This window comes from Aedes aegypti, chromosome 2, assembly GCF_002204515.2.
Source record: "Aedes aegypti strain LVP_AGWG chromosome 2, AaegL5.0 Primary Assembly, whole genome shotgun sequence".
Taxonomy (NCBI): domain Eukaryota; kingdom Metazoa; phylum Arthropoda; class Insecta; order Diptera; family Culicidae; genus Aedes; species Aedes aegypti.
This window is the reverse complement of record NC_035108.1, coordinates 226,523,111-226,542,393: the sequence shown is the minus strand read 5'-3', so window position 1 is coordinate 226,542,393 and position 19,283 is coordinate 226,523,111. Positions and strand designations below refer to the sequence as shown.

The 19,283-nt window shown below is 37.0% G+C and overlaps 1 protein-coding gene and 1 long non-coding RNA gene across 2 annotated transcripts in view; one reads left to right on the top strand and one right to left on the bottom strand.

Moving 5' to 3' along the window:
- Nucleotides 1-19,283, top strand: part of LOC110676410 — a 66,055-nt gene that overhangs the window by 34,195 nt on the left and 12,577 nt on the right. The window contains exons 3-5 of the mRNA XM_021844203.1: nucleotides 1,347-1,698; nucleotides 17,093-17,163; nucleotides 17,258-17,334. Of these exons, the coding sequence (XP_021699895.1) occupies nucleotides 1,472-1,698; nucleotides 17,093-17,163; nucleotides 17,258-17,334 (375 nt within the window). The 5' untranslated portion in view covers nucleotides 1,347-1,471. The remainder of the gene's footprint in view (nucleotides 1-1,346; nucleotides 1,699-17,092; nucleotides 17,164-17,257; nucleotides 17,335-19,283) is intronic.
- LOC110676411 lies at nucleotides 6,079-6,971 on the bottom strand. The gene is made up of 2 exons (XR_002500355.1): nucleotides 6,635-6,971; nucleotides 6,079-6,567 (listed from the first exon to the last, which is right to left on the bottom strand). It is a non-coding gene; the product is annotated as an uncharacterized LOC110676411 (long non-coding RNA).

Genomic DNA, 19,283 nt, shown 5'->3' with positions numbered 1-19,283 from the left:
TTGAAATAAATGACTAAACAAAAAATATATTTTTCAGTTGGCTTACAAAAGTTGCTGGGCAATTTGAGCACTCCTGCGGGGCAACAATGGCACTTCCTCAAGCTTAACATTTCAAATTTTGTTTAAGCAGAAAATCCTTGGATCCATTCTCAATTCGCGGATATAAATGCATTGCCTATTATATTTTACTAGAAATGAATCCAAAGGATGAGAAACAACTACATAACGGTCCAATTTTATGAAAACACGCTAACCAACAGATGTAATAAAGCTAAAGCAACTAGTGCGAGCAATGCTAAGCGTATTTGAATTATTTCCAAATAATTTTATTATTTTCATAAGTGTGCTCATGTTGCCCAGAAAAAAAAATCTTATTTTGGTCTGGTCAATTTTTATAAGCAAATCCAATTTTATGTTATGATGAGTTATGATAATTTACCCATATTTTTAAATTACACTGCGGAACACGTTTTTGTCTCCAGCATCAAAATACCACTATTCACTCATATAAGGGTTGCTGAATCTATTGCCGTTTTCAGAAATATCATAACACGTCTAGTTTATGAGATATTGGCTGTTGAAAATGCAAAAATTGACTATTATAGCCAACTTGCATGCACGTTTGCCAGCTTGTACGGCAATTTATGTGCTCAATTTGCCACAGAATTCAAACTTTATGTGTATAAGAATACAGAATTCAAACTTTATGTGTATAAGTGTACACCAAAGCTTATAATACTTTCGATGCGGAAAAGTTATTTTTCGATGGTTTAAAAAAGTTTTGTATTTTCCCATATAAGAGAAACGGACAATTTTGTATGGAGACAGCAAGCATGTTGGAAAAACCGATTTATTCTAAATTTGATCGTGCAATTCCTACCAAATTATATCTCAAATGAAAGGTTAAGTCCTAATATGCATGTTTGGTGGATAAAATCACAAAAAAGTTTGATAAATTATACTTAAAATTTCATGTAAACATCAATAAAACCGATGTTTTATACAACTTTGGCGACCTGTAGCAAAAAATTGTGACGTGCTGGAAAATTTCTGAGAATGGCATCAAATTCAGCAACCCTAAATCTATTAGAGACACATAATTTGATTCTTGAGACATGCAAAAATGTCATTTTTGTTACGCTGTGTTATTATTATTTCTAGTAGTTGGATGAACCTCAGTTCAACAATGTATGACATTATTTTGAATGGTGCTTATTATGTCCTAATTAGCCATCTTGCCCTGTCTCACTCTAATTATTTAGGGTGGGCATGTGTGCGAAAAACTTAATATATTGCAAATTTATGACGGTACTATTTCGATCAATTCTTTTGCGGTAATCATATAGTTTGGAAGTTATTCATAGACAAAACGCAAATCAGAGTGGCCAACCAAGCGGCATGAACACATACACTTTATCCTAATAGCTGCTACTAAAAGAATTTAGAATGACCAGGTGAAAAGACTTTTGGCATGCAGATGCGAATAGTGAAAACAAGAGGCCTTCGGTGTACCAGCGGCGTGGCGCTTTGCGTGACAAAGGTCGCGGTCGTGACAGCCCGGACCAAAGATAACGATCGGCAGCGTGTTTTATTGCTTTTGATTGCCAGCGTCGCGTGGATCTGTTGCGGCCAACGACCATTAACCCTGCAGGATATAATGGGCAAATTCAGGAACTTCAACACGTTTTCAACTAAAAGGTAAAGTATGAATTCAAAAAATGATTTGTTGCTTTTTTACAGGCATGCCTTTGTCTTTGGGGAGACAATAATATTTAAAAAAATAATGGATTGCTCACGGAGATGAATACATTGTAAAATTACTATAGTATACCCAGAAACACGAAATACAGTGGGATTCCGTTTTTGGCAACAAAGTTGATATTTTCAGTTGCCAAAAACGGGACCGTGCCAAAATCGGAACCCATATTTCAAATTTTATTTTTCAACTATTGGTTTCGAAAGCATCATTACAATGTTAATACATCATTTTTATGGAATCATAAGGCGTTGAGACTTCGAAAAGGTTCACTTCGAAGCATTTTCCCGAAGGGTTATACTATGCTATGAATCTATAGCTCCGTAATATTAAATCTGGCAAACGATTTTCTGGTCGCGTTTTTACGCCTCAACGTCAACAATTTTTTTTAGAAGTTTTATGCATAATTTTTATATAAAAGGGCCTTGTAAAACCAATAATCGCATAAGTGACTTTTATTGAAGAACTGGACATTTTCTTAAAACTATGAGAGAAAACAACTTTAGCGTAAAATTTGAAAAATTCGATAAGTTTGGAATTGCTCCTTCAATTTATGTTTCTGATAAAGTAAAGCATTTTATAATGATTGGTTAACTGTATCAAAAGGGCAAACATGAGCATGAGAAGATACATAAATGTCTTGTAATTGTGTAGAATTTAATTTTTACTGGAAATAATTTTTAATTCAGCATATATCAATGTTTTACACCTGCCTTATGAAATCAACTGAAATTTACAGGATCCTGTTATGAAACCTCAAGAACCTTATAGGAATCTTCAGGTTCTCATAAGAAATCTACAGAAAAAACGCTTGAGCTCTGAAGCATCTTGCCAAGCATCCGTAGGATCTCGCATAGAGTTCTCTGGATCTTGCTAAGGATTTTGCTATGAGTTAACATCTTGGAATTCCGCTGCGATGTTGCCGCAAATTCTCAAGTCTCCAATGAAAAAAATTAAAAGTTTATTATTATTAGGCTACCCTAGCACACCTCAAATTCCGCTGGGAATCTTTTCAAAATCCTCAAGCTTTCGCCGGAAATATTAAAAATACTACTAGAAATTCACATTATCCCGCTTAAAATTTACAGGAACCCTAGAGTTTATTAGGAATCACCAGCTTTTGGACATTATACTCCATAACCAGTTATACATAATACTGCATAACCAGTTATACAGTTATGTCGGTGCTGGTGCTTTGTTCGAACAAGCTGTTCGAAATTTGAAGATCAGTGTTTTTTTTTATTGTATCACCTACTGGCAGACTCGAGTGGGCTGGTCACTCAATATGAATGCCTATGAAAAGAGATTGGTCTTAAGTTGAGATACTGGTGGAGATTATTGGTGTCATGAAACGTTGCCTATGTATGACCAATGACCATTCTGAAGTAAATAATCGCGTACACGACTCCTTAGTAGTTGGTGAGATTTGGGGAAACATCGACGAAAAAGGAGATCTGAAATGTAATCGGTGTGGAGTTGACATGCTATTCAAGTGACTAAAGCAACAGACACGATAATATTTAAAAAAATTTACAAATTTTAATGGAATTGAAAAATGTTGCCAAAAACGGATCCATTTTGTTGCCAAAATCGGGGGGTGCCAAAATCGGAGCATGCCAAAAACGGAGCATGCCAAAAACGGAATCCCACTGTATTGTGAATGAATATTGTCTATCTGCCTACGAGATATAATTGTTTAAAGTTAGAGGTATATAGAAAAATCGTAAAAATTCATCTACTGTTTTCCGGGAAAATAGTATGGCGGCATATTTATTTGAATTTAACTTTTGGCCATACATTCACGAATTCTATCTCTGGTAAAACTTTCATTCAAATCGGAAAACCTCTGGTCCAAACCTGACCGATAATTTAAGAACATGCACACCGGACACCTAAGCCGCTAAATTCATAATTCACATACTATTGGTTTTATGTCTTGATGCCCATTTATGATAAATATTATCATTGTAGTACAAAATAAATTTGTAAATATTAATATGAATTTTGACATTGCATTTCAATTTTACTACTAAATTGACCAATCTTAAAAGGTGGCCCCAATACCGGGTACGTTCTGGAAATACCCCGAAATCTGCCAATTTGAGCATCATCGAATGTTTTTACCCAAAGAATAGTGTTTGATAGCCAATTCAAAGGATTTGCAACATTCTTAAGAGTAATTTGAGTTTTACTTAAACTGCAAGTCGTCCATCAAAAAACCTCTTTCATATATGATGAAAAATAACACATTTTACTATGTTGTTCTGAATTTTCATTCTTTTTATTTGTATTGAATCTTTGATACCATGATCAATAAAATCTATGAAAATTGAATGTGTGTTGAACCAGAGTCTTCAATCTGGTGTAAAAAAATACTAAGATATCGTATAACAAATCAAGCAGTCTAAAACTTGGGGACTGGACCAAAATTTTATGTGTACCAAATCCTTGTACAAATGTTGTACAAAATACTTCTATAGTTTCAAATCATGATGGTTTTCCATTATGCTTGCGTGATACAAATTATTTTTCCATATTCAAAATCATTATCAATAAAGTTCAAATTTAATGCAATACATGCACGTTTTATCAGTTTTCAAACATTTCTGGCGAGCATATTTCAAGGATGTGTTATTTTGCGCAAACGTTGCTCTCCATAAAAGCTGTTGTGTCATCTAATACACTATCTTGATTGGACCTTTATTTTTCAATTTTTTTTTGAAGGTGTCCGGTGTGGCGTGTTACTCTATTCTCGGTAGCTATTTATGACTACAACGATGTTAAGGTGAAGATGAATTTCAGCCAAACCTCAAATTTTCAAGAGCACAAATTTGGAGAACCAATCATCCGGTTAAGCTGAAAACTTAATAGATTGGTCACTAGTTAGTGGTTATCAATCGATTAAGTTTTCAGCTTAAACGGATTTTTTGTTTTCCAGATTTGTGCGCTTGAAAATTTGAGGTTTGGCTTCGATTCGTCTTCACCTTAAAATGAGATTTTTAAAATTTGTTAACCAAAATTGACAATTTTTACAAGAAAAAAAAGCTTAGAAGTCACCGATACTGGTGAGTTTATTATGCTTGTACATAAACAGCGCAGTATACTATAATTTAAGTGTAATTTCATCGGTCTTTGTCCTCTGATCATATCATATCATATGACCAGCCTGTGGCAGTCCTTCCTGAGTGTAAAAATTTAGGACATGCCCCACTCACTCCTCGCGTTTCTGTATGGAACTATTTGTTGCACAAACTGGTGTAATTATGACTCTATATCATCTTTCGCAAACGTAATGCATGGTTCGGAATTACTTAGAATCGAACTCCAACCTCTTTTTACGACCGTTTTTTTACTGACGGTTCTTTTTCCGACCACTTTTTTACGACCGAAATTCAGATTAACGACCGTTTTTATAAATGATCATTATCTTAAAAAGTATTCAAATTAGAGGATCATGATGTTCAGCAAAATTGTTCAGTAGTTCAAGGGCTACCATATGGTGGTCATTGAATTGCGGAATTCTGCCAGTAGGTGGCGTTAGTGGGCATAGAAATTTTGTTTTGCGGATATCTCAGGATCCTGACCACTTAGAAAGATGGCGTCTTCGACAAAGTTGTTCAGTAGCTCAAGGACCATCATTATAAACGCTATGAGGTTCAAAATTTTGCCACCAGGCGGCGCTAGTGAGCATGACACTTTTGTTTTGCGATTATCTTAGGATCCTGGCCACTTAGAAAGATGGCGTCTTCGGCAAAGTTGTTCAGTAGCTCAAGCACTATCATTATAAAAGTTATGAGATTCAAAATTTTGCCACCATGCGGCGCTAGTGAGCATAGAATTTTTGTTTTGCGGGTAGCCCAAGATTCTGGCCACTAAGAAAGATATCGTCTTCGGCAAAGTTGTTCAGTAGCTCAAGGACTATCATTATAAAAGCTATGAGATTCAAAATTTTGCCACCAGGCGGCACTAGTGAGCACGAAACTTTGTAACCGTCCGTCGTATCTTCTAATAAATCGCAGCAAACGCAGTGGCTTTTGCGCCACTCTCGCTATTGAGAGACCACTGGTCGTGTTTATTGAATTGCCCGACTAAGCTTTCTGAAGCATGAGCGCAATTTACAGGGTTATGATCGAACGGTTTCTAGCGTAGAATTTTGTAGATAGCCAGCGAAACAAAGTGAATAAAGGCTGAGGTGAACGCACCGAAGCAGCGAGTGAATGAAACCGCATCAATAGTGGCAACGTGAGATGTATCTAAAACGCCTGGGCGGACTACAAAATACCACAGGGCTCGTACGTGAATAAAGAAACGTAAACGTAAACTTAACTTGAATTCATCTATGTATTCATTTTCTATTTTCGGAAAGATTCATGCGGGTGGGTGATATGTACAGTGTGTGTGTTGTGGTGTGTAACATGGCCATGTATGTCGACATACCTGCGCAGGGTTTATGCTACTGGAGCTCGAGGCGTTACGTTACTTGTCGCCGAGGGATACGCCGGATGCATGCGATGTTCAACGGCCGGCGGAGTCACCAGATGAGGGGAGTTCGGGTTGGCTCAGCAGTAGCGTAGCGAGGCCGGGTCTACGTGCGTCGAGGGTCGGACTAAAGTTGCAGGATAGGGCGTCGGCTCGTGGTCCGAAACTCTACTGTCTCCTCCTTTCGAAATCTCAGCAGGTCGGAAAAACCTCTACTCCCGTTTTACTACCGCAATGGCGACCGGCACGGACCAACGGTGCACAGCGTGCAGAACAATGGGGGGTTTCTGAATCAGAGCTTCTAGCTCCCACGAAAAAGCGTCTATCGGACGCTGAGGACCGACACAAATCTTTCATTAGTTTTAAATTAAATATAAATGAATTCATATTGTAGATTACCTTTTTATAAGTGGGGCGAACACGCACGAAGCAGAGTTTTCGCTCCTCGTGGATAAATCTGGATCGTGACAACGTAACTAATAAAATAAGATTAATAAATGCCATTTCACTTTACCACTATTCCGTTATAAAGTTTCCTTAACAAAAAGTAGTTAAATCAACTAACTAACTAATCTACACACCTTAATTGGAAAAGAAAAAAATCACTAGAACACGGGAACTAACTTCTGCTTCAGAGCCGAGTTTAGATGAAAGTGAAAGATGGACGATTCTAAATCTTTTAACAGCCCTAAAAATGATATCTCAAATTTATTTTAAAAAATACATCAAAACGTTACAACTTTTGTTTTGCGGATAGCTCAGGATCCTAACCACTTGGAAAGATGGCGTCTTCGGCGAAAGATGATATCTCAAATTTATTTTAAAAAATACATCAAAACGTTACAACTTTTGTTTTGCGGATAGCTCAGGATCCTAACCACTTGGAAAGATGGCGTCTTCGGCAAAGTTGTTCAGTAGCTCAAGGACTATCATTATTCTGGCCAAGAGATTCGAGATTTGGCCACCAGGCGGCGCTAGTGAGCATAGATTATTTGTTTGCGGGATAGCTCAGGATCCTGACCACTTAGAAAGATGGCCTTTTCGGCAAAGTTGTTCAGTAGCTCAAGGACTATCATTATGAAAGTTATGATATTCGAAATTTTGCCACCAGGCGGCGCTAGTGAGCATAGAATTTTTGTTTTGCGGATAGCTCAGGATCCTGGCCACTTAGAGAGATGGCGCCTTCGACAGAGTTGTTCAGTAGCTCAAGCGCTATCATTACAAAAGCTATGAGATTCAAAATTTTGGCACCAGGCGGCGCTAGTGAGCATGAAACTTTTGTTTTGCGGTTATCTCAAGATCCTGGCCACTTAGAGAGATGGCGCCTTCGGCAAATTCGTTCAGTAGCTCAAGCGCTATCATTATAAGAGCTATGAGATTCAAAATTTCACCACCAGGCGGCGCTAGTGAGCATATAATTTTTGTTTTCCGGATAGCTCAGCATCCTGGCCACTTAGAAAGATGGCCTCTTCGGCAAAGTTGTTCAGTAGCTCAAGGACTATCATTATAAACGTTATGAGGTTCAAAATTTTGCCACCAGGCGGCGCTAGTGAGCATGAAACTTTTGTTTTACGGATATCTCAGGATCCTGGCCACTTAGAGAGATGGCGCCTTCGGCAGAGTTGTTCAGTAGCTCAAGGACTATCATTATAAAAGCTATGAGATTTGAAATTCCGCCACCAGGCGGCACTAGTGAGCACGAAACTTTTGTTTTGCGGATAGCTCAGGATCCTAACCACTTGGAAAGATGGCGTCTTCGGCAAAGTTGTTCAGTAGCTCAAGGACTATCATTATTCTGGCCAAGAGATTCGAGATTTGGCCACCAGGCGGCGCTAGTGAGCATAGATTATTTGTTTGCGGGATAGCTCAGGATCCTGACCACTTAGAAAGATGGCCTCTTCGGCAAAGTTGTTCATCAGCTCAAGGACTATCATTATGAAAGTTATGATATTCGAAATTTTGCCACCAGGCGGTGCTAGTGAGCATAGAATTTTTTGTTTTGCGGATAGCTCAGGATCCTGGCCACTTAGAGAGATGGCGCCTTCGACAGAGTTGTTCAGTAGCTCAAGCGCGTTCATTACAAAAGCTATGAGATTCAAAATTTTGGCACCAGGCGGCGCTAGTGAGCATGAAACTTTTGTTTTGCGGTTATCTCAGGATCCTGGCCACTTAGAGAGAGGGCGCCTTCGGCAAATTCGTTCAGTAGCTCAAGCGCTATCATTATAAGAGCTATGAGATTCAAAATTCCACCACCAGGCGGCGCTAGTGAGCATATAATTTTTGTTTTGCGGATAGCTCAGGATCCTGGCCACTTAGAAAGATGGCCTCTTCGGCAAAGTTGTTCAGTAGCTCAAGGACTATCATTATAAACGTTATGAGGTTCAAAATTTTGCCACCAGGCGGCGCTAGTGAGCATGAAACTTTTGTTTTGCGGATATCTCAGGATCCTGGCCACTTAGAGAGATGGCGCCTTCGGCAGAGTTGTTCAGTAGCTATCATTATAAAAGCTATGAGATTTGAAATTCCGCCACCAGGCGGCGCTAGTAAACACATAATTTTTGTTTTGCGGACAGCTCTGGATTATGACTATTCAGAAAGGTGGCGTCCTCGGCAAAGTTGTTCAGTAGCTCAAGCCCTATCATTATAAAAGCTATGATATTCAAAATTCCGCCACCAGACCTCGCTAGTGAGCATAGAATTTTTGTTTTGCGGATAGCTCTGGATTACGACTATTCAAAAAGGTGGCGTCTACGGCAAAGTTGTTCATCAGCTCAAGGACTATCATTATAAAAGCTATAAGATTCAAAATTTTGCCACCAGGCGGCGCTAGTGAGCATGAAACTTTTGTTTTGCGGATATATCAGGATCCCTGGCTTCATACTCACTAGCGCCACTTGGTGGCAACATTTTCAATCTCATGGCTTTTATAATGATAGCGCTTGAACTTGTGGACAACTTTGCCGAAGACGCCATCTTTCTGAGTGGTCAGGATCCTGAGATATTCGCAAAAAAAAACATGCTCACTAGCTCCGCCTGGTGGCAAAATTATAAATCTCATAACTTTTATAATGATACACTGAGAACATTCTACAAGCTGGATCAATGTGTTTCACACGTGAATTGTCACTAATTGTGAAACTCATCAAACGATGGTGTAAAACCAGTCGCTAGAGACTCAAAATTCAAATTTAAAACACGTAAATTTACAATTTATCGTAAACTTTGCAGTAGGATTTATTAGCAATTGCTTGATTTTCTGATTCCAGGCACCCATTACGGGCACCCGGTTTCACCAAAATATAATATGTCTTGTCACGCGTGAACGGCAAATGTGAGTCCTTGTCATGATAGGAAAACTAGTTCTACTAGTGATGGATATCGCCATTGTAAATGTGTAAAAGACTTTGCTATCGAACCAAAGTCAATCCTTCACAGAATCACAAGTTTTACACGTCATTTCACCTTGCAATTCAAAACGACAGATCCACGTTGAAAATAATTAGGATCGAACGTGTGGATTATTTTCAGTGTAGCGCTTGAGCTACTGAACAACTTTGCCGAAGGCGCCATCTTTCTAAGTGGCTAGGATCCTAAGATATCCGCAAAACAAATGTTTCTTGCTTACTAGCGCCACCTGATGGCCAAATCTCGAATCTCTTGGCTAAAATAATGATAGTCCTTGAGCTATTGAACAACTTTGCCGATGACGCCATCTTTCTAAGTGGCCAGGATCCTGAGCTATCCGGAAAACAAAAATTCTATGCTCACTAGCGCCGCCTGGTGGCAAAATTTCGAATCTCATAACTTTTATAATGATAGCGCTTGATCAACTGAACAACTTTGCCGAAGGCGCCATCTTTCTAAATGGCCAGAATCCTGAGATATCCGCAAAACAAAAGTTTCATGCTCACTAGCGCCGCCTGGTGCCAAAATTTTGAACCTCATAGCGTTTATAATGATAGTCCTTGAGCTACTGAACAACTTTGTCGAAGACGCCATCTCTCTAAGTCGTCAGGATCCTGAGCTATCCGCAAAACAAAAGTTCTATGCTTCTATGCAAAATTTTGAATATCATAGCTTTTATAATGATAGTCCATGAGCTACTGAACAACTTTGCCGAAGAGGCCATCTTTCTAAGTGGTCAGGATCCTGAGATATCCGCAAAACAAAAGTTTCATGCTAACTAGCGCCTCCTGGTGGCAAAAATTTGAATCTCATAGCTTTTATAATGATAGTCCTTGAGCTACTGAACAACTTTGTCGAAGACACCATCTTTCTAAGTGGTCAGGATCCTGAGCTATCAGGCAAACAAATAGTCTATACTCACTAGCGCCGCCTGGTGGCCAAATCTCGAATCTCTTGGCTAGAATAATGATAGTCCTTGAGCTACTGAACAACTTTGCCGAAGACGCCATCTTTCTAAGTGGTCAGGATCCTGAGCTATCCGGAAAACAAAAATTCTATGCTCACTAGCGCCGCCTGGTGGCAAAATTTCGAATCTCATAACATTTATAATGATATCGCTTGAGCTACTGAACAACTTTGCCGAAGGCGCCACCTTTCAAAGTGGCCAGGATCCTGAGATATCCGCAAAACAAAAGTGCATGCTCACTACCGCCGCATGGTGGCAAAATTTCGAATCTCATAACTTTTATAAAGATAGTCCTTGAGCTACTGAACAACTTTGCCCAAAACGCCATCTTTCTAAGTGGTCAGGATCCTGAGATATCCGCAAAAAATAGTTGCATGCACACTTGTACTGCCTGGTGGTGCATTTTCACTTAAACAGTGTTGCCAGCTACGAAAAAAATTTGAACCCTGCATGAAAAACTGGATTACAGTTGAAGAGTATTGCTATGTTGCTAAGCATTATATTTTTCTGTTCCGTTCAAGTTTTATGGTTTTGATCTTTACTTTATTCTTTTTAAACAGTGTTGTCAGCCACATGAAGATTTGTGATTCGGCCGACTGTATGGCACGCAACACTTCCTTCAACTTTGGTGAACATTCGGTATCGTTATCTTTAAATATTTTTGGTATTTTCATATCACACCCCCATAAAATTGGCTCTTTTGATAACAATCGAGCAGTGTTGCCATCTATTACCAAAATATGAAAACTTGAATGGCCATTTTGGAAAGTTCTCAATCCATGCTTCAACTTTGCCGAATATCTCGAATCAGTATTTCCGCATCTAGACGTTGCATTTTTCAAAAACATAATTATAACCCTGATTTTTTTACGACCGATTTTATTACGACCCCCCGATAACGGTCGTAAAAAGAGGTTGGGGTGTACTGGAATAAATTATACCCAGTCTCATGTTCTATTTTATACTTGTTACAAGTTATAGATAAATATATCAAGATTTTCTCTTGTATAAAGTGTCTACCAGCTTCATACCTGTGGAATGTACATGTACGTACACCAATTCCAACCACAAATGCACTGTTATGCTATTTTATTATTTTATTTACTTGATGTCAATAACATCATCAGTTGCTAAGGCTTTCTTTGTGGAAAATAATGCTGCTATGAGAAAGATTTAGTTTGGTTTTGATTGTGAATCGATACGTACAAGAACTGCTTGCTTCCGTGCATGTTCTGGGCTTATTAAATATGTTTTTCAAACTTAGTGCGTTATAAATATTTTTGATCGTTCTTTGAGAGATTTTGAACAGAACGCTTGTTCACCTCTTGGTTGGTACGTATGTAAGCTCAAATGGGAATATTTAATATCTTTGTGGAAACAAATCCTGTTATTCAGAAATCTTATCTGCCTAAATAACTAAATGAACATTAATTTGAATATAGTTCATCATGACCAGTCACAAAATGTAGGATCAATCATACTAATTATGTATGATATATGAAAAAAAAAACATTTGGAAATGTAATAATGAATGCATCAGGAAAAATAGCTTCAGATTTTGTTTTTTTTTTATGCTGTTACTAACAACAACAGTTTCGAGTTGTTGATTTTGCGCTTAGATTGAATATATTAGGAATGACGAGTGATGTACCTATATTTATATTTGTTTAGTGGATTGAACGTGAGATAATTTACAATACCTAGATACATTCTAACACATAGTACACATGTGGGCAAGTGGGACCTAAAAACGATAGTTCAAACAAATTGTTCAATATAATTGCAAATTTCACAACACGGACACATTTTGGTAACATATTTGCTGGTGTGTGCAGGAGTTTGATTGGATAACTTCGAAATTGTGAAAACCTCAAAAGAAAATTGCACAATGACACGCAAGTAGGTACCTCGCTAAACAGGGTAAGTGGGACCATCCAGTTTCATGCGTTAATACACATCTGTAAGTCAACCATTGCAATAATAGGATTATTAAATCATAGATTTTAAATGTTGAATTTATATTTGATGTACGTAAGGGATCAACCAGAAAATACGCAATGCTTTAGGATGATAATGGTATGTAATAACAGAATTTGACTAAATTGTAAATATCTTTAGTTAGGGACAACGGAAGTTTGTGGCAAAATTCTTGAAACTTCGCGTGTGACCTAGCGATGAATTCAAAATTTCGCAGCTTTATCGCGGTCCCATACTTTTGGCCATATTTTATACAAAAATACATATTTTCAGTAATAAAAACCTTTTATATGTAAATTTTGCTGAATTTCATTAAATATGGTTTTTATTTTATAAAATAAGATGATAAATTTAATATCAGAGTTGTAATTTATAACAAAAGTAGCAAGCTAAAAAAACGTCCAATTTAAAACTAAATCTTTATTTTTTTTTATGGATCCTCGACTTCAAGCTGAATAACCCAAAATATAATAAGCAAAAAAAATGGAATTCACTGTGATTTTCATATGAATTCTTAGAAGATAAAACAATTTCGCGGGGTTTCCTCAATTTCGCGGCGAAGGCCAAAATTCGCGAATTTTCATTGTCCCTAGTTATGATGATGATGATGATAATCATAACTAGTGATTGTTATGCATGACAAAAAAAAAACCTAATGGGATGGAGTTGTTTTCGCAACTACTAAATTTGGTAGAAATAACAAAAAAAATTCAATAAAAATAGAAAAGTAACCGTTCTATGATTTCATCAAATTTCATCTCTGTCTTTGTTCAATTTTGAATTCGTATTTCAAAATAAAAAAACGAATAGAACTAATAGACATTTTCTCTCCCTTCTAAACAATATTACTCAACTAACTGAACTCACTTTTGAGTACTTTAGTTTCTTCGTGTAAAGGAATTTCTGAATGAATTTTCTTATGAATACTTAGAGCAAAAAGTCCTCTATGATTTTTTTGTTAAAATTCATAACAGAATCCTAGAAGATCAACTAGTTTGGGGGAAGTCCTGTATGGACCGGAAACTTTTTGTTTCAAGCTAATAATTCAAAAAGCACGTTATTCTTGGCATGAATTTTGTTACTAATTGAAGGTCAAACAAACCAAGCGAAAAAATATAGGGTGAATATAGGGTTTGGCCAGCCTAAGAAAAAATATCTTTTACAATTATATGGGAAGTCTTATTTATACTGAAAATATGTCGAATGCAAACTTTCAAACCATATTTTATATGATAACGACCGGACTGAGCTGAAATCATTTTCCGCTTTGAAAATCTCGTTGGTCGGTCAATATAGGCTACAAGAACCAGTTTCGCTCAGAGATTTAGATTCGGCTCCTAAATTGACCAATCACATTTATTTCTTATGGGAGTGGCCAAATCAGGAATATCTTGGAAATCGTGAAAATAACTCGTCGTCGACTAGGAGTTATGTCCAAAATTACAAGGGAATTCGGCGACCCATACACTCTCAAATCATTGTATCATCTTCTATTGTTTGGGATCCCTACCATGCAACAATGATTGATAGAGTTTAAGCTGTACAACGCAAAATCATAAGATTCGCCTTACGATTGCTCCCTTGGAATGATCCTGTGAACCTGCGTCCGTACGAAGCTAAATGCCAGCTTCTGCAAATCGAACCATCCGGCTACGAAGAGAAAATGCCAAGGCTATGTTTATCTTGAAGGTCCTCACTGGGGAACTGGTGTACCTAACTTACTGAAATCGTTAAAAATAAACGTGCCAGTATACACGCTCCGCTCCAATAATTTCTTTCGCTTACTACCAGAGGCGCGTCAACGTTCGAATATTTTGAGGACAGTGAGGTAAAACATATGTTTAACCATGGACTGGAAATTAAAAGTTACTATATTTGAGGGGCTCAAACGCAAAGAGACATTTTGGTCGGTTTGGATATTTGTTGAGTTAAAAAAAAATCTACTGTTTCCAAACGTTCTTACAAAATTATCAGTCAATTTTTCCACTCAACAGAAAAAAAAAATGCTACAAGATTGACTTGTTTTTTCCGCAATACAATTTGTATAGAATGAAAAATTCCTGAGTAGATTTTATCAAAATAAGGTTTTGTCACTGAGACCCCTTTGCTTCAAACCTCCTCATTTTCATTTAGTGATTATTTCCAAAGGAATTTCACCACGAATTTTCTCCCAGATTTTTGTTTAGAATACCTTAAGAATTCACCCAGGATTTTTCCAAGGTGACCCATAGAAATGAATTTCTCCAAAGATTATTTCAGGAATCATCTGTGATCATCTAAAAATTTTGTGAGAAGAACGTCCTAATGCCTCCAGGATTTTAACCAATGATTCATCCATCGATTTCCATGGGACATCCACATCTTCTTCAAATCATCTTCTAAAATTCAATCAATAACTTCTCCAGAAATGTCTAGGGCTTCCCTGTTAAATTGTCTTTAAGGGTTTATACAAGAAAACCAAGGAATTCTCAAAAGATAACTTCAGCAATTGCTCCAGAGATTATTTTTACAGTTTCTCCAGAAATTCCTCCAGTAATTATTTGAGATTTTCTCAAGTAAGTCTTGAAAGTTTTTTTTTCATGAATTCTTTCATTATATGTCTCCAGAGAGATTTCAAGGATTTTTTTCCGGAAGGTGTTTCTAAAAAAAATCTAGAGTAACTTCTGAGAAAACTTGTGTAAGTTTCTGGGTCTCCGTTAATGAACAAGGATCTCTGAAATAACTCTTGGACTCTTGAGAAAGTTTTAGAAAAATCATCATCTTCTATTGTTTGGGATCCCTACCATGCAACAATGATCGATAGAGTTGAAGCTGTACAACGCAAAATCATAAGATTCGCCTTACGGTTGCTCCCTTGGAATGATCCTGTGAACCTGCGTCCGTACGAAGCTAAATGCCAGCTTCTGCAAATCGAACCATCCTACTACGAAGAGAAAATGCCAAGGCTATGTTTATCTTGAAGGTCCTCACTGGGGAACTGGTGTACCTAACTTACTGAAATCGTTAGAAATAAACGTGCCAGTATACACGCTCCGCTCCAATAATTTCTTTCGCTTATTACGACGACGATTCGAACGAGCCTGATCGATCAATGATGAACGAATGATTAATCAAATGTATGTAGATTTTATATAATTTTGACGTTTATACTCTAACTATAGATTCATAAAGACACACAATATTGTCAAATGAATGCACCACCAAATAAATAAATGAATAAACACGACACTCTGTCGAAATTAACTAAGCTCGTATATGTAGATTAGTTGATGGGGATTCAAGCCAATTCCGAGAAATAAAGATATAACATGTATTTCTATGCTTCATATCAATTGTTTAATGTTTTAAGCACTTTTATCGACAAAATCAAAGTTTTTTTTTCTGGGGTCCAAAATCATGTTAAAATTTCCATATAGGTGTCCGGCCCCACATGTCTCTAATTTCATAATCTATGAAGACAGAAACGTCATATATGGTGTAAACTAATAACTGCTTAATAGATATTTTATTATATATGGTGTTAAATTTTTAAATTACTCTTTTGATTTCTAGAAATATTCTATCTTTGAGTAAATATTTTGAAGAATTACTGGCAGTACCAGAAAAAATCCAGAAGAATTGTTGGGAGAATGCCTACAGGTATCCTTACCTAGAGGGAAAAACTTCAAGGAGAACTTCTGTAGTGCTTCTTCTTCTAGTAGGTATACTTTTCTCGGGATTGCTTATTTTTTCATTAAAAGCGTTGCAAAAATTTGTCTAGAAATCCCCAAATGCTTCCTCGGAGCAATTCTCTTAGGCCTTTCTGAATAAAATTTTGATATTTTAACTCATTCAATGCTTGAGCTGGATTGGCCACCCTTGGTTGCTACTCCAATATTGCGATATCAGCATCAGGCATCTTTAGTGTACAAACAGTGGTGATCTTATAATTAGGAGAGTAATTAATGATGAATTTAACCTGTCAATTGCATACCTTTCATAACCCTGCATCTATGCGAGTTCATGCGGGAAAGTAATTGAGGGTAAGGCAATTTATGGTAAATCATGATGAATAATGAAATGATAGATAAAAAGCGAAGGAAACGGTTTCCGTTTCTGGTTCTACGATAGCTATGCACTATATGAGATGTTTATTGAGAGAAAGAAGTAAGTGATAGATAGAACATAGAACTATAATGCATAATGAAAGGGACAGGCTCGGGATTGAACCGATGATCTTCTGATTCTAAAACAGAAGTGACATCCATCAGTCTACCAATTTGGTCTTGTTTTACGTCATCAAAATCAATATTATTCATCTTCGTCATACAAGGACACAAAACATAGCTGAGTATGTCTTTCAAACGAAAACTAGTCCTAGAAAAATTTGATACTTGATTTAGTGTTATGCCCATTGTCACCTCTATTATGGTATTAACATACATTACCGAATTTCCTGAAATACATATCTTTATCAAATCCCAACAACAACAAAAAGAATGCTGTATCAACAGCGTATTTATTTGCAGTTGGAATGATGATTTCTTCCTGGATGAAACTTCTTTGTCACAACCAAATTTGTGCCATGGATTAGATGTAGGTAAGATATTCTTTCGTCTTTGACGTATCTGGATTTCACATTTTATGTTGATCAATATTGCATACGAAACTTGTTTCATTTTTGTAAATTTCAGTTGCTGTGTACGATTATCGGCCATACCGAGATAGGTTTGATCCATTGTATCCTCATGAGTACATTACTGTGGATGATTTAAATTACTATCGTAGGAGAAAATATAGGCTACAAGAACCAGTTTCGCTCAGAGATTTAGATTCGGCTCCTAAATTGACCAATCACATTTATTTCTTATGGGAGTGGCCAAATCAGGAATATCTTGGAAATCGTGAAAATAACTCGTCGTCGACTAGGAGTTATGCCCAAAATTACAAGGGAATTCGGCGACCCATACACTCTCAAATCATTGTATCATCTTCTATTGTTTGGGATCCCTACCATGCAACAATGATTGATAGAGTTTAAGCTGTACAACGCAAAATCATAAGATTCGCCTTACGATTGCTCCCTTGGAATGATCCTGTGAACCTGCGTCCGTACGAAGCTAAATGCCAGCTTCTGCAAATCGAACCATCCGGCTACGAAGAGAAAATGCCAAGGCTATGTTTATCTTGAAGGTCCTCACTGGGGAACTGGTGTACCTAACTTACTGAAATCGTTAAAAATAAACGTGCCAGTATACACGCTCCGCTCCAATAATTTCTTTCGCTTACTACCAGAGGCGCGTCAACGTTCGAATATTTTGAGGACAGTGAGGTAAAACATATGTTTAACCATGGACTGGAAATTAAAAGTTACTATATTTGAGGGGCTCAAACGCAAAGAGACATTTTGGTCGGTTTGGATATATGTTGAGTTAAAAAAAAATCTACTGTTTCCAAACGTTCTTACAAAATTATCAGTCAATTTTTCCACTCAACAGAAAAAAAAATGCTACAAGATTGACTTGTTTTTTCTGCAATACAATTTGTATAGAATGAAAAATTCCTGAAATAATTTTAAAGTAGATTTTATCAAAATAAGGTTTTGTCACTGAGACCCCTTTGCTTCAAACCTCCTCATTTTCATTTAGTGATTATTTCCAAAGGAATTTCACCACGAATTTTCTCCCAGATTTTTGTTTAGAATACCTTAAGAATTCACCCAGGATTTTTCCAAGGTGACCCATAGAAATGAATTTCTCCAAAGATTATTTCAGGAATCATCTGTAATCATCTAAAAATTTTGTGAGAAGAACGTCCTAATGCCTCCAGGATTTTAACCAATGATTCATCCATCGATTTCCATGGGACATCCACATCTTCTTCAAATCATCTTCTAAAATTCAATCAATAACTTCTCCAGAAATGTCTAGGGCTTCCCTGTTAAATTGTCTTTAAGGGTTTATACAAGAAAACCAAGGAATTCTCAAAAGATAACTTCAGCAATTGCTCCAGAGATTATTTTTACAGTTTCTCCAGAAATTCCTCCAGTAATTATTTGAGATTTTCTCAAGTAAGTCTTGAAAGTTTTTTTTTCATGAATTCTTTCATTATATGTCTCCAGAGAGATTTCAAGGATTTTTTTTTCCGGAAGGTGTTTCTAAAAAAAATCTAGAGTAACTTCTGAGAAAACTTGTGTAAGTTTCTGAGTCTCCGTTAATGAACAAGGATCTCTGAAATAACTCTTGGACTCTTGAGAAAGTTTTAGAAAAATCATCATCTTCTATTGTTTGGGATCCCTACCATGCAACAATGATTGATAGAGTTGAAGCTGTACAACGCAAAATCATAAGATTCGCCTTACGGTTGCTCCCTTGGAATGATCCTGTGAACCTGCGTCCGTACGAAGCTAAATGCCAGCTTCTGCAAATCGAACCATCCTACTACGATGAGAAAATGCCAAGGCTATGTTTATCTCGAAAGTCCTCACTGGGGAACTGGTGTACCTAACTTACTGAAATCGTTAGAAATAAACGTGTCAGTATACACGCTCCGCTCCAATAATTTCTTTCGCTTATTACGACGACGATTCGAACGAGCCTGTTCGATCAATGATGAACGAATGATTAATCAAATGTATGTAGATTTTATATAATTTTGACGTTTATACTCTAACTATAGATTCATAAAGACACACAATATTGTCAAATGAATGCACCACCA